General features: G+C 44.6%; 1 protein-coding gene across 1 annotated transcript in view; it reads right to left on the reverse strand.

The window, feature by feature from the left end:
• Window positions 1-22,136, reverse strand: part of SLC25A16 (solute carrier family 25 member 16) — a 50,373-nt gene that overhangs the window by 7,212 nt on the left and 21,025 nt on the right. The window contains 4 exon segments of the mRNA XM_077454271.1: window positions 3,000-3,162; window positions 10,460-10,526; window positions 12,270-12,278; window positions 12,280-12,392. Coding sequence (XP_077310397.1) covers window positions 3,000-3,162; window positions 10,460-10,526; window positions 12,270-12,278; window positions 12,280-12,392 — 352 coding nt within the window.

The raw sequence follows: 22,136 nt of genomic DNA on the forward strand, positions 1-22,136 counted from the left end.
TGTAAGTCATAGCTTTCCTAAAGGGAAGATGAAGAAAGGAAGTTATGCGATTACGTGTTTCATGAGTTTGTAGACACCTTACTGTGACAACTACGTAAGCTTGTGGCAATTCTATGGAGGGTCCTCCCCTCAGCTTTTGTGACTTACAGCCTCAAATCTTCTGGGAAGGATTTCCAAGAGATTTTGGAACATGTCTGTTGGAATTTGTGGCTATTTAGCCAAAAAAGCATTTGTAAAGTGAGGTACTGATGCTGAATTAAATAATAAAAAAAAAGGGCGCACCAGCCTTGTGCATTATCCTTTGATAAGTTTATTAAAAGAATGAATCAAAAACTACCCGCAAGCATGTGAAAGAAAACCGCAACATGAAAGCCTTTAACTGGTGGTAATCGGTCTGATAACAGGTGATGAAGGAGAGAACATGCGGACCACTGCTGGATGACACGTTTCGAAGGGATACCTTCTTCCTCAGAGCCTCCAGGAGGCTCCAAACTTTGTCCACAAAGTTTTGGCCATATAGTGTATTTTTTTTTCCACATTTGCTGCTTCACATTATACAGCCGTGGTCAAAAATTTTGAGAAGGACACAAATCTAAATTTTTACAAAGTCTGCTGCTTCAGTGTATTTAGATCTTTTTGTCAGATGTTACTATGGTATACTTGGGCTGACATTACTGAAGTATAATTACAAGCATTTCAGAAGTGTTAAAGGCTTTTCCTGAAAATTACATTAAGTTTAAGTAAAGAGGAAATATATGCAGTGTTGAGCATTCTTCTTTAAGACCTCTGCAGTTCACCCTGGCATGCTGTCGATCAACTTCTGGGCCACATCCTGACTGATGGCAGCACGTTCTTGCATAATCAATCAATGCTTGGAGTTTATCAGAATTTTCAGCTCTGCGCTGGTGGTGCCCCGATCCTGCAGCTGAATCAACTGTAGGAGACGGTCCTAGCGCTTGCTGGACTTTCATGGGCGCTCTGAAGACTTTTTCACAAATGCAACGGAAATGTTTATGGTACAAGTATATTTTCATGGCAAAGAGGGCTTTGAAATTAATTGCAATTCATCTGATCACTCTTCATAACATTCTGGAGTATGTGCAAATTGCTATCATAAAAATACTAAAGCAGCAGACTTTGTGAAAATTAATATTTGTGTCATTCTCAAAACGTTTGGCCATGGCTGTAGATTTGCTATATGCACAACACCATCTAGTGGCTGAAACAAGGAGTCATGGAACAAATACGTGCCATCTCCTGCCATGCTCTTAGGGCTGCCTTAACATGGCCAAATTACTGGACCTTATATGTTGCTGTCCAGAACAGAAAAGGCTTTCCCTGTTGCCATGGATAGAAGTGCACAATAGTCAAAAATGCTTTTATGTGCTGTAGTATTACCAGCACCCTTCACTACAAAAAGTTTAAACTCAATAATTTAAAAGGGGTACTCGCATAGTATTGGCCACAATGGTTGAGTGTCCACAAAGTTTTGGCCATATAATGTATTTTTTTTCTTTTGGTGCTGCAGATTATAGATTTGCTATATGCACAACACCATCTAGTGCAGTGGTTCTCAACCTTCTAGTGCCGTGACCCCTTGATAAAATTTCCCAAGTTGTGGGGACCCCTAAAATTATTTTCGTAGCGTGGTTTGTCAGCACGCAAGGCAAGACAAGCAATTTGCAACCCTAACCCATGGATATTCCCTTCCACTCGTACAGTATTAAAACCCCTTATGGTGCATTTTAGGATGAACTGCTCTTTGTTTTTTTCCCTTTTATCTCTCTATGTTAATTCTTTGTTTTTTTTCCCCCCATCCCTCTCTCTTTCTTTCTTGTTCCTCCTCCTCTTTTCCTCTCCCTTCCATCTATTCTGTTTTTACTCCTTCTCTTACTCCTTGGTGGAGGGGTAAGAGATGAGTGGCAGTGCTGGGGGGGGGGGGGGGGGGAGTTCTGATCAGCCAACTTAGGTGCTCTTGATCAAGGTCATCTACTGATCGGAGAACTGTAGTGGGGACTTTTAATGGCAACTCTAATCACAGGTAGTGTTACTCACTGTGTCTCTGCCTTTGTGGTGTCTCGTAGCAGTGACACCTATGCCAAAATCAGGAGATAGGGTCTCCTCCAGCCCCTCCCACTTCATATTCCTCACCAGTCAGCTGACCTCTAGTCTCTTCCCCCCAGCAATGCTGTGAACTAAATGGGCTCTGCAAAGAGGCTGAGTGGTCGGCCGCGGGCTCCAAGAACAGCCCAGCTGGGCGCCAGCGAAAAGGCTGGGAGAGCAGCGCGGGCTTCAGGAACAGCCCAGGATTCGGAGACCCCTGGCAAATCGTCATTCTACCCCCAGGTTGAGAACCATTGATCTAGTGACTGAAACAAGGAATCATGGAACAAAGACATACCAGGTCTTATCAACTGAACGGCTTGCAGAGATTTGCAGAAAAGAAGGGGATTCCACACATGACATCCATCCATAAATGCTCTTTGTATGCATTTTCAGGGACAGTTACAGCCATGTGGACACAGTAGGCATTTGAACACGGAATGAGTAGTTATTTTTCCTTATCTGCAAGGCAATGGCCAGTGAAATACTACTACTTGAAGTCTTTCCTTATGACATCAATGGGTAGAAGGGGGGGGTAAAAAAAATGTCACCACTCTAAGCCCACATGGAATCCCCCACGTCTGGAACTCAGGGGTGCCAGCCAATTAGGAGCCCAAACCAACCTCTGTGGAGTCAATAAGGAAGCAGTGAACTGCACTTTAATGCTATCAAATCTCATCCAGGTTTTACTAAAAACTGGACATAGAACACATTTAATGGAGGTTCACCATCAAATGGGCTTGTTTACAGCCATCCATGAATAGCAGCAAACATTTACCCACAGTAATGTGATCATGTCTCCCATGCTTCCACTCTAGCTTACCTGGTTTAAGATCAGGTTTATGAATCAATAAAATTTACAGATTTATACTCATCATGTGCATCAGTCTACATACGAGATAGTCTGTGAAATGGCTCCAGCAATCCCACCACAACATAAGCTGACAGGTGTCTTTAGCACCATGACATCTGGATTGTCGAAGGATGGTTTCCCCAATAGTTCTGGGGCATGTTTGAGTCCGGCAGTCTTTAAGGTCTCAAAAGTGAAAAATGAGAAACCTGTCAAGGAAGGAAACAATCGTCACATGACAATTTATAAAACATACCTTCGATTAGAGATGAGAAGATTATCCAATTCAAAAGCACATATTTCAAAAATAAAAATCGATGACTGAAAAATATACAAAAAATAAAGATAGGCTCGTGGCAGCTCTATGTATGGCCAGCTTTAGACACTGACTAAAATGAGAATCACAATTTTTTTGCTTAGAATAAATCCTCAGCGTAACATCTTTTACATTATACAAAAAAAAAAATTGGGCTAACTTTACTGTTTTTTTTTTTTTTTATTAATTGAAGTGTATTTTTTGCCCAAAAAATTGCTTTTGAAAGACCGCTGAAGTGCAGACATAAAATATTGCAACAACCGCCATTTTATTTTCTAGGGTCGCTGCTAAAAAAAATATATAAGATGTTTGGAGGTTCCACGTAATTTTATAGCAGAAAATACGGATTTTAACTTGTAAGCAACAAGTGTCAGAAAAAGGTTTAGGGGCGCTTCACACTGCTGCGATGCCAGACAGAGATTGCATCTGATCTGCACAGCAGTGCGGTGCGAATCACATGCAATGTCTGTGCGATGTGAATTCATCCGCACAAACTGAAAAAAGTTTGTTTGGCTGAATTCGCATCTCATTCGGACCAAATTCGAACAGGACCCTTTTTTTTGTCCGCACCAGAATCTGAAAGCATGGATGTTTACACCCATGTGTTCCAATTAGTCTTTCCGAATTCACAGTTCGCACTGTGATCTACGAACCAATCTGGGGGCGTCATTAACTTTGTATTGATACTCCCAGCGGTTCGCATAGGACAGTGTGAACCGCCGGCGATTCAGGTGCGATGTGGGAACCGGCACTGGAATCGAAGGATTTCTGCAGAGCACCAGTGTGAACCGAGCCTTAGTCTTTAAAAGACTATAAATGAGTAGAGAATGGCTTGACACTTGTTATGAATGAATCATGTAAATTCTGAATAGAGATTGTGTTTTTTTTAACTATTAATTGTGCAGCTCTACATTATACAATAATCTTATAAAATTTCCTCTAGATTTGCCTTCAACTATGTAGTGCAAGGGCCTTCCTGACTACATACAAATTGAAAGCGTTCAGGTTTCACCTCCTATTATATGGCTTTGGTAAATATAAAGGAAAATTGTACAAGAAAAGTGTATAATATATGGCCAGCCTTAGGCTGGCCATGGACAGTGTGAATTTCAGCAAAGAGCTAAGAGCTAAGACAGCAAAGACTTCAATCACTGTCCACCAGAAAGGCAAGTATTTCCTTCTAAAACTGCACCAGCTGCCTGCATTTTTTACAGGGTCACTTTAAAGTTCAAACAGTTGTAAAATCATATTACCCAGTTCCTGCTGAACTTCCCAAATTTCAATCCATGTATAGCCAACTTAAAGCAGAGTTATCAATGTGCTGTAGCTCCAATTAGCAGACTTTCTGGTGGAGAGGACACCTCAGCATTACGTAAAGTGGTTGTAAAGGCAGAAGGTTTTTTTTTTTTTTTTTTTAAATCAATCAAAAAGTCTTCAGTGTGCAGCTCCCCCCAGACCCCCAAATACTTACCTGAGCTTCCTCTCAGTCCAGTGATGTGCACGATTGGCTGAGACACAGCAGCGGTGCCATTGGCTCCCACCAAAGTCATTGCGCCAATGAGGAGAGAGTGGGGGAGTGTCTGAATGGATACATGGAGCTGCAGCTCAGGTGCCCCCATAGCAATCTGCTTGCCTGTGGGGGCACGCAGCAGGTGGGAGGGGTCAGAAGCTCCAGCAAGGGACCCAGGAAGAGAAGGATCTGGGCTGCTCTGTGCAAAGCCACTTTACAGAGCAGGCAAGTATAAAAAAAAAAGTTTGTTATATTTAAAGAAAACAAAAAAAGGAGAGTATTTAGTATCACTTTAACTCAAAAGTGGTGTCACCCTACTGGCTGTGCTGTCTACCTGAGGTTTATGAATCACTAAAGTAGTTGGACAGTAATACAAATTCTTTTCATATAAGACACTTCACATATGGTTTTTCATTAATGTATTTAAGAGTTGTCATATTGCTTGCAGGCAAACTGACCAAGACACTGCACTGCCTCTGTAGTATACAAATAGGGGAATTCGTAAAGAGTGTCTAAGAAACTCTATAGAATTCCAACATGTCTTCATGCAACAAACATCAGTGTGGGAGACAGATTCATGTACCTGTTAAAAACAGACTATTCAAATTTGTGGTAGGCACTGAGTGTGGAGCACACCAAGGTCGACAGCCTCCAGGTAAGAAGGGAGTAGCAGTGAAAAATAAACCACTCTGCTACACAGCATACAGAGACAGGCACTCTGCCTATATTTTTTAGCCAATTCATAGTTGGTCTTAAAAGAGGAGTTCCAGTCTGGGGAAAAAAATAAAATAAAAAATTAGCAGCTACAAATACTGTAACTGCTAAATTTTAATATAAGGACACTTGCCTGTCCAGGGATCCTGCAATGTCGGCACCCCAAGCCGATTTGTCCATTGGCTTCTGGTGCATGTACCGCCATTGCAAGTAAGGGAAACCGGCTGTGAAGCCTTCATGCTTCACAGCCAGTTTCCTACTGTGCATGCGTGAGTCGCGCTGCATTTTCTGAATGGTCCCATCTTCTCAGACACACACCAGAAGGCAGTGGGGAGGAAAGGGGGGGGGGGGGGGGTTTAGGGGCCGGACATGAAGTGGGAGCAGGTACTGTCAAAACCAAGTACCCACTCCCCCCAAAAAATGCCAAATGTGGCAGTGGAGGGTATGAACAAGCTGCGCTTCCCCTTTTGGGTGGAGCTCCGCTTTAATTACCTACAGTTTAGAACTAGAAGTAATGGTTTCTGAATTTGGTGCATTATTAGCACTACTTTGTAAAAGGGGCACTGTTAAGAACTACCTGAATTTGCCACATGTGATGGTAAAGCTACAGAAACAAGTGGCAGGAATTTTTTAACTGGGCAGGGACATAGTGCCAGAAAAGTGTTTTGGGATTAAATTCCTCCAAAAGTCTCTATTTTCTAATCCTAGCATTTGGGTATGACTGAAGTAGGGAATCATGGTTATTCATTTTATTTTGTTTGAAGAAAGCTACTTCCAAACATTTCTAAGGACTACATAATAAAAAAAAAAACAAAAAAAAACAAAAATAGAAATGTATTTTATATTTATTTGCTTTATATACACATTAGCAGCATTATATTCCTATAGCGAACCCTATACCCTGGTTTTCTCGATAAAACCAATGCCAATTATCTTGATCAACAGCAGATTACAAATCCTAGCAATTGCAAAAGAAGATTTATGCAACGCGTGAAACTATCATAAAAAAAAAAATAATAATAATAATGTAATAGCATACACATAATCAGATTGGTAAATCAACCACTGTAGGCCAATTTACTGCATCCCTACAGTTTTTTTTTTTTTTTTACTGGAGTGTATGTATACCAAACAATGAACTTCCACTATCTGCTCCCTTTTGGTCTGTTAAAATATACAATTGAAAGTGTTTCGTTATATCTGTTTGACATATACAAATCTGGTGATCCTGCTAGAAATGCTGTGAGCTGATAATTTCCTTTTCTCTCAGTCTGTGCTGGTTGTTCTCCTCTGCAGACTAAAAAATCACCATCTACTATGTTATGGATATGGAGTGTAGCCGCTGTTCTATGGTCCTATCTTAATGCTCCTCCTCCATAGGTACCGTACTGTGAGTTGTCACCCTAGGACAGAAGGGTGTAATCTGCATGATCACCAAATGAAAATAAAGGAAAAACAAACCTGCAAAAAGAAAAAAAAAGTAGCCACCACATCTTAGGATTGTTAGGTTGCAATATGTTAAAATGTTGTTCTTGGGTTTAGGCACGCTTTCACTGCATTAGCACCAACCTTGCTGCAGGACCTAGGCTGATCACAGTCAGCCAGACCTTTTTTTTTTTCTATAGAGGTTTCAGAGTAGCTGTAAGGCAGACTGAGAATATAAAAGCTGACACAAAGTGGTTGTAAACATTGGACATGAAATATGAACAAAGCATATTCCTATTGTGTGTACTTATCTCAATCCAGAGCACCAAGTTTAATTTCTGTCTGCCACCTCATACCTCTGCTATATGCATGAGTCACTTCTGACAAGTTTTTCTGACATCCATAGAAAAATGGTGACAGGTGATGGCACAGTCTGATTGACATCCTCAGCCCTGTTCCTGTGTGCTGTGGGGGGTGTATCCCTTCCCTCTCATAGCTCTCCTCACTGATATAACTTCAGCTCTCTACCCCTTGCCTTTCAGAGCTGACAAATCTTGTGTAAATTCTGCACTTTGAAAAGATTTAGGGGATACATTGCTGTAGATAAACAGGTACAACTTATATAGGAAGATTTGTTTCATCTGTTTACCACCTGAAGCCAGTCACTTCACTAAGTATATCTAATGCCGCGTACACACGAACAAACAATCCGGTGGAAAAGTCCAGCAAACTCAAGTCCGCCGGACAATCCCCCCGTGTGTAGCCTCTGGCGGTCTTTTTTTACCCAAAAGTACGGCGGACTTAGAAAGAAGTTTTGCACTCCAATCTTACCGCCGGACTCGCATTTCGGCGGACAATCTGGCCATGTGCGCGCCAGTCCGCCGTACTTTTGAAATGAACAGACTTTTCCCGCCCGGAAAAAAGTCCGCTCAATTTGAGCACGTCTCCAGGTAGCCAGGGCCAGCGAAGGAGGAGTCGCTGGCCCCGCCACCTGGTATGGACTTAAAGGGGAACCCCAACGCCGAAAAAAAAAGGGCGTGGGGGTCCCCCCCAGGTCCACATCAGACCCTTGTCAGAGCACGCTATCCGGCCGGCCAGGAAAGGGGGGGGGACGACGAGCGAGCGCCCCCCCTCCTGAGCCGTACCAGGCAGCGTTCCCTCAACATGGGGGGGGTGCCTTGGGGAAGGGGGTGCCGCGCGGCCCCCCCACCCCAAAGCACCTTGTCCCCATGTTGATGAGGACAAGGGCCTCTTCCCGACAACCCTGCCCGTTGGTTGTCGGGGTCTGCGGGCGGGGGGCTTATCGGAATCCAGGAGCCCCCTTTAATAAGGGGGCCCCCGCATACCGGTCCCCCACCCTATGTGAATGAGTATGGGGTACAATGTACCCCTACCCATTCACCTGTGGAAAAAAGTAAAAAAAAAAAAAAAAAAAAAAAAAAAACACACAACACACAAGGGTTAAAATAGTTTATTGCACAGCTCCGGGGGTCTGCCGTCTTCGGGGGTCTTCTCGCCGGACTCCTCCGCTATCTTCTGCTAGCTCTTTTGCTAGCGGAGGAGCCCGGCTTTCTTCTTCGCCTCCGCCCTCTTCTTCCGACTTCGGGGGTCTTGTCCCCCTCTTCGGTTCTTCTTGCCGGGCCACCGCGCCTTCTTCTAGCTCTTTTACAGGCGGTGGCCTGGTCTTCTGTTCTTCTCTTCAGATGTTGCCTCGTCGCACCCTCCGCTCACAAGGGCAGAGACGCGGCGCGAGGCGACTTATATAGGGACATCACCGGATGATGTCCCCGCCTATTATGATGTCACAGTCCCAGCATCCTCTGGGACTAACATCATACTGGGCTGGGACATCATCCGGTGATGTCCCTATACAAGTCGCCGCGCGCCTTGTCCCCGTCATTGTGAGCAGAGAGAGCGACGAGGCAACATCTGAAGAGAAGAAGAAAAGAACAGAAGACGGCGACAGAAGACCGTGCCACCGCCTGTAAAAGAGCTAGAAGAAGGCGCGGTGGCCGGCAAGAAGAACCGAAGAGGGGGGACAAGACCCCCGAAGTCGGAAGAAGAGGGCGGCGGCGGCGAAGAAAGCCGGGCTCCTCCGCTAGCAAAAGATAGCGGAGGAGTCCGGCGAGAAGACCCCCGAAGACGGAAGATCCCCGGAGCTGTGCAATAAACTATTTTAACCCTTGTGTGTTGTGTTTTTTTTTTTTAACTTTTTTCCACAGGTGAATGGGTAGGGGTACATTGTACCCAATACTCATTCACATAGGGTGGGGGGCGGTATCCGGGGGCCCCCGGATTCCGATAAGCCCCCCGCCCGCAGACCCCGACAACCAACGGCCAGGGTTGTCGGGAAGAGGCCCTTGTCCTCATCAACATGGGGACAAGGTGCTTCGGGGTGGGGGGGCCGCGCGGCCAAGGCACCCCCCCATGTTGAGGGAACGCAGCCTGGTACGGCTCAGGAGGGGGGGCGCTTGCTCGTCTCCCCCCCCTTTCCTGGCCGGCCGGGTAGCGTGCTCGGACAAGGGTCTGATGTGGACCTGGATTTTTTTCGGCGTTGGGGTTCCTCTTTAAGTCCATACCTGGTGGCGGGCCCAGCGACGCCTCCTTCGCTGGCCCTGGCTACCTTGAGACGCGCTCAAAAAGAGCGGACTTTCCTCCGCGTGTGTGGGCGAGTCCGTTCATTTCAAAAGTACAGCGGATAGTCCGGCGGACTTAGTACGCCCTATTAGTCCGCTGAAAAAGTGCGGTGTGTGGGCAAGTAGCTCGGGCGGAAAGTCCGGCGGGAAGTCCGCCACGTGTGTACGCGGCATAAGAATTTACAACCACTTTAATGTTTTTTGAGGTTGCAGCTGCACTGTTCCCTGGTCACAGAAACACATTCCTCTGGAGACAGCCATACAGTTCCATCAGCTTCATTGGATGTGTTCTAAAGCCACGTGGAAAATTCACACTCCGACCACAGATATTGTGATAAAAGTCAGATAACTTGCGTGCCTAAAACAAAGTACAGCCAGTCAAAGCAAAGTTCCCCCAGTTCCTAAACCAATCTAGTGAGATCTTGCATAGTTTTCATATGGCTTCATGTACACGGGACATTTTAAAAACCTTTCCCGAAAGATTTAACTTGACAGATAGTAACAGATTTTTAAAAACGTCTGTTATGCCGCGTTTAGAAGCTTTTTTTACAATGAAAATAGTCAAAAATGTTTCTCTATTAAAAACGTGGCTAAACGCGAGTTACCACGTTTACAAGCTGTTACAGGCATTTGGCATTTCAAATGCCGCTGAAAATCCGTCCTGAACAAATTTTTTGGGCTTTCCAAAAAATTCTTCTAAACGCAACTGCCTAGAAACAACTATAAAAACGACCCTGCATACATGTATTGATAAGATAACAGAGGAGAGTTCAGGGGCAGCTGAAAAAAATGCCCAAACTGCTCCTAAACGTCCGTTTACCAGCAGCAGTGTACATGAGGCCTAATGCTGCATAGTCTTGTTTAGCCCCACTTGAGTAATGGATTGGAGGATGCAGGTAACTTACCTGCATAAGGTGCCATTCCTATAACAGTGGGAACAAGGCCTCTGTAATATCCACGGAATCCTCCCTCCTAGTAGTTAAATAAAAACAGAAGATAAAACCATTTCAGTGCTTTGGATGCACACATTCTTGTGATACACTCATGGTCCCTGGAAGATGGATAGTCAAACTAGGTGCATACATGTACAGTGGGGAAAATAATTATTTGATCCCTGCAGATTTTGTAATTTTGCACATTTACAAAGAAATGAAGGGTCTAAAATTGTATTTTAAATGATAAAGACAGAATATCAACCAAAAATGCAGAAAAAAAAACATGATACAAATGGTATGAATTGAGTTGCAGTTCAGTCAGTAAAATAAAATAAAGTATTTGATCCCCTACCAACCAACAATAATTCTGGCTCCCACAGACTGGCTACAGTATGTGCTCATTTGGTACACAGATTAGTCCTGTCGATTTAAGAAGGTACTCCTAACGACAACTCGTTAGGTGTATTAAAAAAAGAAAAAAAAAAAAAAAAAAAAGGGAAGAAGACACCTGTCCACAGAATATTTTTCTTCCATTCAAACCTCACCATCATGGGCAAGACCAAAGAGCTGTCAAAGGATGTCTGGGACAAGATTGTAGACCTGCACAAGGCTGGAATGGGCTACAAGACCACCAACAAGAATCTTGGTGACAACTGTTGGAGCAATTATTCGCAAATTGAAGAAATACAAAGTAACCAAACGCCCTCGGTCTGGAGGTCAATGCAGGATTTCACATCATGGGGTAAGGATGATCATGAGAAAAGTGAGGGATCAACCCAGAACTACACCGATGGAGCTTGTAAATGATCTCAAGGAAGATGGGACCACAGTCACCAAACAAACCATTGTTAACACAATACGCAGCCATGGATTGAAATCCTGCATCCTGCATAAGGCCCATCTGAAGTTTTGCCAATAAACATCTAAATGATTCAGAGAAGAATTGGGAGAAAGTGCTGTGGTTAGATGAGACCAAAATTTAGCTCTTTGCCATTAGCTTGACTCGCCGTGTTTGGAGGAAGAAAAATGCTGACTAGAACACCATCCCTACAGTCAAGCATAGGAGGTGGAAACATTTTGCTTTAGGGCTGTTTCCCTGCTAAAAAGGTACAGACTGACTTTGCCACATTGAGGGGGCAATGGACGTTGCCATGTATTGTAAAATCTTGGATGAGAACCTTCTTCCCTCAGTCAGAACACTGAAGATGGGTCGTGGATGGGTCTGGTAGGACAATAACCCAAAACATTAAGCCAAGGCAACAAAGGAGTGGCTCAAGAAGAAGCACATTAAGGTTATGAAGTGGCCTAGCCAGCCTCCAGACCTTAATCCTATAGAAACATTTATGGAGGAAGCTGAAACTTCAAGTTGCCAAGCGACAGCCAAGAAACCTTAAGGATTTAGAGAAGCTCTGTAAAGAGTGGACCAAAATCCCTCCTGAGAAGTGTGCAAACCTGGTCACTAACTACAGGAAATGTCTTACATCTGTGCTTGCCAACAAGGGTTTCTCCACCAAGTCATGTTTTGCTTTGGGATCAAGTACTTATTTTACTCACTGAACTGCAACTGAACTGGATTTTTGTAGATATTCTATCTCCATCGTTTACAATACACCTATAATAAAAATTATAGACCCTTCATTTCTTTGCAAGTGGGCAAACTTACAAAATCTGCAGGGGAACCAAATAATTAAATTTTCCCCAATGTACAAATCAAATACAGAAAGATTGAGCATTAAAAACTCATCTAATAGCACTTTGTATTTCTATAAAAGAGACATACCTTTGTGTAAAATACTCTTAAAAGCATCTATGATTCCATTGTACTTGTGTTCTCCTGTCACTTGAAATGCAAGACGAGCTCTGACCATATCCAGTGGATAAGTGCACATAACTGCAGTAATACCTAAAAATAAAGACAAAACCCACATTTATAGATTTAGCTGGAGGAAGGCTTTGTGTCCTTGTTATGCTTTTATTATTGTCAGACTTCCTTGCACTTCTTGTCTATGTGACAAAGGGTGTCATTTGGATAGGGTATGTGACATAGGGCGTCAGTGTGACAGGAAGTATGATAAGGTGTCAATGGAACAGGGAATTTGACACTGGGAGAGGAAATACAAGGCAGTGAATTACATACAATTAAGAATTCGATAAAGGTTCTAACTCTTCCCATATTGTGGAAAAACAGCCATTTGAAATGCCTTCCAATGCTGAGATTGGTGCAGTGGACCAGGCGATAACACTGTTGATATTAAAGCGGGAGTCCGTCGGGACTCCGCGTTTTTTTTTTTTTTTAAAGCCAGCAGCTACAAATACTGCAGCTGCTGACTTTTAAAATAGTGACACTTACCTGTCCAGCGCACCCGCGATGTCTGCACCCGAAGCCGATATCTCGATCGTCTCTCGGGTGCTGCCGCCGCCATCTTGGGTATGGGAATCAGGAAGTGGAGCCTTTCGGCTTCATTTCCCGGTTCCCTACTGCGCATGCGCGAGTCGCGCTGCGCAATAAGGAAGACCCGCTGCCTCTGGGATCTGTGTGTTTCCCAGCAGGCAGCGGGGGACTTTCCGCAGAGAGCTATCCCGGAAGTGGGTGCAGATACCTGTACTGTACAGGTATCTGCACCCCCCTCCCCCCTGAAAGGTGCCAATTGTGGCGCCGGAGGGGGGGAGGGTTCCGATGAGCGGAAGGTCCACTTTAGGGTGGACCGCCGCTTTAAATAAACTTGATATTATATCCCGTTTGGGTACACCTCCGTTTTATTTCTTCAACAAAAGGAATTATAAAAAAAAAAAAAAAAAAAAACAACATGCAAGGCTGGTGCACCCTCTGTTTCGTTTTTTTTTCCAAGTGTTCCTTTTGAGCTTCTCCAGTCCTTACAGAGGTGCAAGGTCTTGCTTTGCTTCTAGCTTGTAAAGACATAACATTCACCACTGCAAGAACATCCACTTTGAGCTAAGGAGACGGTTTGGTTTGTTTGTTTGTTACTACTTGTGTCTCTGTTGAAGTAATTTCACGCAACATCTTTTCTCACCGATATGGACCAGAAAGTCAAGGGAAATCTCATTTAACAGGGGCATTGACGGCATTAAAAGCTTGGTCTCTCCATCCAAAACTAAAAAACAAAAATAGTTTTGGCTGAAATGCACAGATTATATATATATATATATATATATATATATATATATATATATTTATATTCTGATTGGTATTTCTGCTATGAAGAGAAGCTTCGGTCATTTCTTGAAAAATGATTAGTCAACAGCAACAAAAATTGTAGCTGCTGACTTTTAATAAACAAACAGGGATGTCCAGGGATCCAGCTCTGTCCTCACCCGAACTGGTCTCTTCACCGGTCTTTGGGTCCCACCGCTGGCATCTTAAATGTGGGCAGCCACATTCAACACGGGGATCTATTACACGGATAAAATGTAGGTGCAAACAGAGCACAAACAAGGCATTAGGTGGGCACCAGATATGCACCTTCTGGGCGTAAGGTGGGCGCAAGAGAGGCGCCAACCAGGTGCAAGGTCGGTAAAAAACAGGCGTAAGGCGAGCACGTTTTCATTACTAAGATTAATGAAAACTGTATCATTAACAGTAATCAGAATGGATTCACGAAGAATCGTTCTTGCCAAACCAACCTATAAACCTTCTATGAGGAGGTGAGTTGTCATCTAGATAAAGGAAGACCCGTAGATGTGGTGTATCTGGATTTTGCAAAAGCATTTGACAGAGTTCCCCATAAACGTTTACTGTACAAAAAAAGGTGCGGTGGGTAATGGGGTCCCACAGGGTTCTCTGCTGGGACCAATCATATTTAATTTGTTCATAAACGACCTGGAAGATGGGGTAACAGTTCAATCTCTGTATCTGCAGATGATGCCAAGCAAAGCAATAACTTCTCCGCAGGATGTGGAAACCTTGCAAGAAGATCTGAACAAATTAATGGGGCGGGCAACTACATGGCAAATGAGGTTTATTGTAGAAAAATGTAAAAATAATGCATTTGGGTGGCAAAAATATGAATGCAATCTATACACTGGGAGAGAACCTCTGGGGCAATCTAAGGTGCAGAAGGACCCTAGGGGTCCTAGTAGATGATGGGCTCAACAATGGCATACAATGCCAAGCTGCTGATAACAAATCAAACAGAATATTGGCATGCATTAAAAAAAAAAAAAAAAAGAAAAAGAGATTAACTCCAGGGATAAAGCAATAATTCTCCCACTCTACAAGACTCTGGTCCGGCCGAACCTGGAGTATGCTGTCCAGTTCTGGGCACTGGTCCTCAGGAAGGATGTATTGGAAATGGAGCGAGTACAAAGAAGGGCAACAAAGCTAAAAAAGGGTCTGGAAGACATTAGTTATGAAGAAAGGTTGCGAGCACTGAACTTATTCTCTCTGGAGAAGAGAGACACTTGAGAGGGGATATGATTCAATTTACAAATACTGTACTGGTGACCCCACAAAAGGGATAACACTTTTTCACAGAAGGGAGTTTAACAAGACTCGTGGCCACTCATTAAAATTAGAAGAAAAAATAGGTCTAACCTTAAACTACGTAGAGGGTTCTCTACTGTAATGCTATGTACAAACGGTCGGAATTTTGGCCAACAAAAGACAGAGGACAGCTTTTCGTCGGAAAATGTGACCGTGTGTATGCTCCATCGGAATTTTGCTGGCCGAATTTCCGCTAACAAAAGATTGAGAGCAGGTTCTCTATTTTTCAGACGGAAAACGTTTCTATTAGAAATTCTGATCGTGTGTATGCAATTTCGAAGCGCAAAAACTCACGCATGCGCAGATTCAACTACAAGACGGATGTTTTACGTCACCGCATTCTTGAGTCGGAATTTGGTGTGACCATGTGTATGCAAGACAGCTTGAGTGAAATCCTGTTAGAATTCCGTCGGGAAAACCAGAGCTTTTTCTGACCAAAATTTCTGATCGTGTGTACGCGCCATTAGAGTAGCAAGGATGTGGAATTCCCTTCCACATGCAGTGGTTTCAGTGGGGTGCATCAATAGTTTCAAAATCCCTAGATTAGATAAGCACCTGAACAGCCACAATATACAAGGATATAAAATGTAATACTGACATATAATCACACACATATGCTGGACTTGATGGACTTGTGTCTTTTTTCAACCTCACCTTCTATGTAACTAAGTATATGTAACTAGAGGCGCAAACTGGGCATAAGGTCAGCACCACTGCCTACCTTACACCAAGGTTTATGTCTATTTGTAGCCAACCTAGTACCCTGTTTCCGCCTCGCTAGCACTAGGTAACACCAATCTGGTGCCCATCTTGCACCCAGTTGGCACCTACACACATCCATCCAGTAGACCCCGATGTGCACTGACTGCCACACAGGGGGAGGACTTCCCTGCAGGCTGAAATTGATTATCATGTACAAGAGACAGGACCTTGCTGTGGGCTTTGATTAGAGACATTCGAGAGGACCCTCCGCCTTTACTGGACATTAGAGCGCATCTGTGGTCCTAGCAGCGGCAATGGCAGGAGGTGGGGGTAAGAGGCAGACAGCTAACAGGACTCCTCTGGGCCCCATTCCCCCACACCTCGCCGTGTACCCTGCACACATTAAGGATACAAAACAGATGCCAGGGCCTAGAGAAGGGGGGTGATCTTCAATTATCACTTACTGCCTGCAACTGGATGGAACACAAACAGAAAACTATCCGATAGATGATGTTAAAGCGGTAATAAATGCATAAAGATTTTTACCTTAATTCTTTGCATGATGGTTTAAAAAAAAAAGAAAAAAAAAAAAAAAAAAAAAAAAAAAACACACAAACACACACACATACACACTTCCATGATCAGCTCCCCCCCAAAAAATATCTACCTGGCTCTTTAGATCCAACACTGTGCCCGAAAACATCATCATTGCTCACTCTTTTTTTATTTTATTTTTTTAAACAGATACGTTTTTATTGGTCTCCTGAAGGAGAAATGATAGGTACAATACAACAGTGCATCATACATTTTCATAACTCAAATAACAATAAATAAAATAAAACCAATAACTGGTTTCTTCCAATTTAGGAGGATAGCCTTTCTAACTTAAAATGCCGCATAGAACAGGAACAGCTGCCTATGTGTGCTCGATGCCACTCTGTCACAGATACCTAGGAGCAGGACCAACGGGTCCACTCCCAGCGAGAAGTTCCCCACTGAATTAATTTCTCGGACTATTCCCTCCCAGAACTGTTGCATGCCTGGGCATTACCACACCACGTGGAGAAACACTCCTAGCTCTGTAGTGCACTTCGGGCACCTATCCGATTGCGTCGGATAGATTCTCGAGAGCCTCTGTGGGGTATAATACACCCTATGGATGAATTTAAGCTGGATGAATCCATCCTTAGCTGATATCATTAGGGGTACACTCTCTCTCCTTTATAGGACAGAGAGGCAGCCATTGGCTCCTGCTGGTAATCAAATCCGATTGAGAACAGGGGGTGGGGTCGGGCTTTGCTGTGTGCGTCTACGGATGGACACAGCCCGACTCAGGAGCACACCCACATATCTGCCCTCATAGCACAAAACTTGCTATAGGGATAGACACATAAGAGGAGGAGCAGACAGCTGGGGACCCCAGAAGAGGAAGTTCGGGCTGCTCCGTTTAATACCATTGTACGGAGCAGGCAAGTGTAGCAGGTTTATTATTTTAAGGAAAAAAAAAAGACGGCATTTCTACGAGCCTTTCAGGACAGCACCTTAGAGAGGGCGTAGCTCCACCTCTTCATAGGAAACACTGCATGACAACACCCCTTTTAAAAGCAGCTGCTTTCATCATGCCGTCAGTTGTTACCGAGAAATCCTCTGACATGCTGGAAAATATAAGCAGACAGTTACCAAGCCCTATAATTATACATATTAACCTAGGGATGGAAGGAGGCTGCTGTCCTGAAAGGCTCGTAGAAATACCGTCACCGGTAAGTCTAAGGTTTTCTCCCTTCGCCTTTCAGGACAGCATCTTGGAGAGGATAACTGAGAAACTTACTTCAGGGTGGGACTACTGCCTGTAAAACCTTCCTACCAAAGGATTGGTCCAAGGCTGAAAGCAGATCCAAGCTGTAGTGGCAGCCTTACAAATTTGCTCAGGAGATGCACCAGCCCTTTCTGCCCATGATGCTGCTACTGCTCGAGTCGAATGAGGCAAAATACCTTCTGGAGGTTCCAGACCCAAAGAGGTGAATGCCTCTTTAATGGCTTGTTTTAACCATCTTCCGAGGGTGGTTTTGGAAGCTTTACATCCCTTGTGAGAACCTTCCATTCAAAACAAAGTGAAGATGATTTTCTAAAGTCCTTTGTCATCTCCAAATAGTTAAGAAGACACCTCCTGACATCAAGAGTATGGAAGGCTTCTTCCCCTGGCCCCGAAGGTAAAGGGCAAAATGTAGGGAGAATGATCTCCTGTGTACGATGAAAACTGAAGGAAGGCTGGATCTGTCCTTAAGACTACCCTGTCTGGTAGACATCTCATAAAGAGTTCTTTAATTTATGGAGCTTGTAACTCACTGGTTCTACGGGCAGAAGTTACTGCCACTAACAAAACAGTTTTGAATGTCAAAATCTTTAACGATGATCCTTCTATAGGTTCAAATGGAGTCTTCGTCAGTCTCTGAAGAACTAAAGATGAATCCCATTTGGGAAAACAATAGGTCTATGTTTTGCTTTAGCCAAAGCCCTAAAAAACCTGATTATTAAAAAGGTTCCCCTGACAGGGTCCTTTCCAAAAAAAAAACTGATAAAGCAGCTACCTGTATCTTGAGCGTACTTGCTGCTAACCCCTTCTCCAATCCTTCTTGAATAAATTCCAAAACCAAAATTGTACTAAGCAAATTAAAGTTTTTTTCTGGAACACCATGCATTATACACCTTCCAGACTTTGAAATAAAGGCCTCGTCTCTTTTTTCCAACTTGCAAGAAGGGTAGCAATAAGTTTCTCCGATAAGCCCTTCTATCTTAAGATTTGTTCTTCAGAAACCAGGCAGTTAAATTGAGATAAGCTGGATCTGGATGGAGGATCTGGCCCTGACTCAGCAGATTCCAAGGAGGTTTCACTGAGAGGTTCATAAAGATTGAAAAACCATAGTCTTTTCAGCCAATAAGGAGCTATTAAGATTAGTTTCGTGGACTCCAGCCTGAATTTGGCTAACACCCTTGGAATCAGCTGAAACGAGGGAAAAGGCGTAAGACAGCTGGAAGTCCCACTTGTGGGCCAACGCATTTATTCTGAGAGCTTAAACCTGCCTCTGAAGGGAGAAGAAGTAGTCTGGTACTTTGCATTTTCTTGTTTTGCAAAGAGGTCCACCTGAGGGGAACCCCATCGCTTGGAGATCTTCTCGAATAATTCCCGATTTAGAGAGACCACTTAGCTTCCCTTATTTCTCTCCTGCTGAGGAGATCTGGGTGTTTTCATTCCCCCTCAAATGGACTGCAGATAGAGAGGCCAACTTGTTCTCTGCCCATCTCAGGATTTGGTAAGCTAGCTCCATCAAGGTTCTGCTTTTTGTGCCCCCTTGCTTTGTTAAAATATAATACTGCCGTCATATTGTCTGACAATATTTGGACATGCCGTTTCACTAGAACTTCCTGGAAGGAGAGAAGGCTTAGGTGAATAGCCTTCAACTCTCTCCAATTCGACAACCTTCTTGCCTCCGGTTTGGACCAAACCCCCTGAACCGTTTTTTTTCTCTTAGGTGGGCTCCCCACCCCCATGCGCTGGCATTTGGTCGGTCTTCTGGCTACCGGGAAGGACCAGAGAAGCCCTTTTGAGATGTTTCTTTGGCTTCTCCACCACCAGAGCGATCTTTTTGCTCTGGTCCCTATGAAGAATTTCTTCTCCAGAAGTTCCTGGTATGACCAATTCCTCAAGATATCCGCCTGCAGTGGACGAGCATGGAACCAAGCCCACTGTACTGAGGGAATTGTCGCTGTCAACAGGCCCAGACCCGACATGGCTTGTGTTACGGAAATCTCTGAGTTGAATTGAAGTGCTCTCAGAACTGACTGCATCTATATATATATATATATATATATATATATATATATATATATATATATATATATATATATATATATATATATATATATATATATATATATATATATATATATATCACTCCTGCTGCTGACGATTTTTCCTCCATAACGAACGTTGCAGCCACTGCCTGTGTGCTTTTGAATGGTGTCCTCCATGTGCCAAACAAAAGGAAGTCCCGGCCAGAGGACCCGCCCCTTCCTCCTGCATTCCAGCAGCCAGAACCAATCGCTGCTATGCCCCGCCGGAATCTCCGCCCTCCCGGACTGGCGTCACTCGCCGCCCGGGATTCAACATCGCCACGCCGAGGCCTGCCATTGAACGCTCATTCTGAGAACACCCGCGGCCCCCCGAACACCATGGGCAGACGACCTCCAGCAGTCCATTACTCCTGTGAGCCAGCGAAGGGAACCTGAAACACCCCCCCTCACGTGCAGGAAGGTGCTGGGCTGGTCTTGAGCATAAAATCTGAAGATACTGCCAAAACCTTCTGCTTGGAGAGAGCGCAGCCCCTCTACTTCCCCAGCAGTGCTTCCACCATAGCGGAGGAAACACTAAAACTGACGGCATGGTGGAAGCAGCTGCTTTTAAAAGGGGTGCAGTGTCACGCAGTGTTTCTTGTGAAGAGGTGGAGCTACGCTCTCTCCAAGGTGCTGTCTTGAAAGGCGAAGGGAGAAAGTTGAGCCTTTACAACCACTTTAGGAGCAAAGTTTTATTGCATTTGAGTACTGTAAACTTCTTTACTAAAATAATTAAATTGTATATGTGCTGATCTTTCTCACCAGCAACGGGACCTAGACAGGAGAGTCACTACAAAGTCAGTAAAAACAAAATGTTGCACCCATTTACACATGGCTCAAAGATTCTCAGCATGACAGACATCTGCTCGCTATATTCTTTGGTCTTGCCGCTATTCATATATTAAATAATACTAATATACTGTTTGCAGTCATACAGTACATTCCTCATAGATCCCTAAACCTATAAGGCCTCATGCACACGAGACGCAGATGAAACCTCTGTTAAAAAAAAGCTGAAACGCGCGTTTTGCCGCGTTTGCATGTCGCGTTTAGACGCGTTTGCGTTTAGACGCGTTTATAAAGATAACATCATGTAGACCCTCCCCAAGCTCTCAAAGCATTTTTTTTAACCATTTCTGCTATTTTGATCAGAGTGAGCAGCAGCAGCATAGAGAGCAGTTGTACACTTGCATTTGCCGTGTCACTTGCCACGGCACCTGCCACAAGTTGTGGATTGTCCACTTGCCACGTCACTTGCCACAAGTTGGGGATTGTCCACTTGCCACATCACCTGCCACGTCACCTGCCACAAATTGTGGATTGTCCACTTGCCACGTCACTTGCCACATCACCTGCCACGTCACTTGCCACGAGATGTGGATTGTCCACTTTCCACGTCATCTGCCATGCCACCTGCCACAAGCTGTGGATTGTCCACTTGCCACGTCACCAGCCACATCACCTGCCACAAGTTGTGGATTGTCTACTTGCCGCGTCACTTGCCACATCACCTGCCACGTCACTTGCCACGTCACCTGCCACAAGTTGTGGATTGTTCACTTGCCACGTCACCTGCCACGTCACCTGCCACAAGTTGTGGATTGTCCACTTGCCACGTCACTTGCCACAAGCTGTGGATTGTCCACTTGCCACATCACCTGCCACATCACTTGCCACGTCACCTGCCACAAGTTGTGGATTGTTCACTTGCCACGTCACCTGCCACGTCACCTGCCACAAGTTGTGGATTGTCCACTTGCCACGTCACTTGCCACAAGCTGTGGATTGTCCACTTGCCACATCACTTGCCACGTCACCTGCCACATCACTTGCCACGTCACCTGCCACAAGTTGTGGATTGTTCACTTGCCACATCACCTGCCACGTCACCTGCCACAAGCTGTGGATTGTCCACTTGCCACATCACTTGCCACGTCACCTGCCACATCACTTGCCACGTCACCTGCCACAAGTTTTGGATTGTCCACTTGCCACGTCACTTGCCACGTCATCTGCCATGCCACCTGCCACAAGCTGTGGATTGTCCACTTGACACGTCACCAGCCACATCACCTGCCACAAGTTGTGGATTGTCCACTTGCCACGTGACTTGCCACATCACCTGCCACGTCACTTGCCACATCACCTGCCACAAGTTGTGGATTGTCCACTTGCCACGTCACTTGCCACAAGCTGTGGATTGTCCACTTGCCACATCACTTGCCACGTCACCTGCCACGTCACTTGCCACGTCACCTGCCACAAGTTTTGGATTGTCCACTTGCCACGTCACTTGCCACGTCAGCTGCCACGTCACTTGCCACGAGATGTGGATTGTCCACTTTCCACGTCATCTGCCATGCCACCTGCCACAAGCTGTGGATTGTCCACTTGACACGTCACCAGCCACATCACCTGCCACAAGTTGTGGATTGTCCACTTGCCACGTGACTTGCCACATCACCTGCCACGTCACTTGCCACATCACCTGCCACAAGTTGTGGATTGTCCACTTGCCACATCACTTGCCACAAGCTGTGGATTGTCCACTTG

This window comes from Lithobates pipiens, unplaced genomic scaffold (assembly GCF_037356315.1).
Source record: "Lithobates pipiens isolate NorthernLeopardFrog02 unplaced genomic scaffold, aLitPip1_a1.2 Scaffold_25, whole genome shotgun sequence".
Lineage (NCBI taxonomy): Eukaryota > Metazoa > Chordata > Amphibia > Anura > Ranidae > Lithobates > Lithobates pipiens.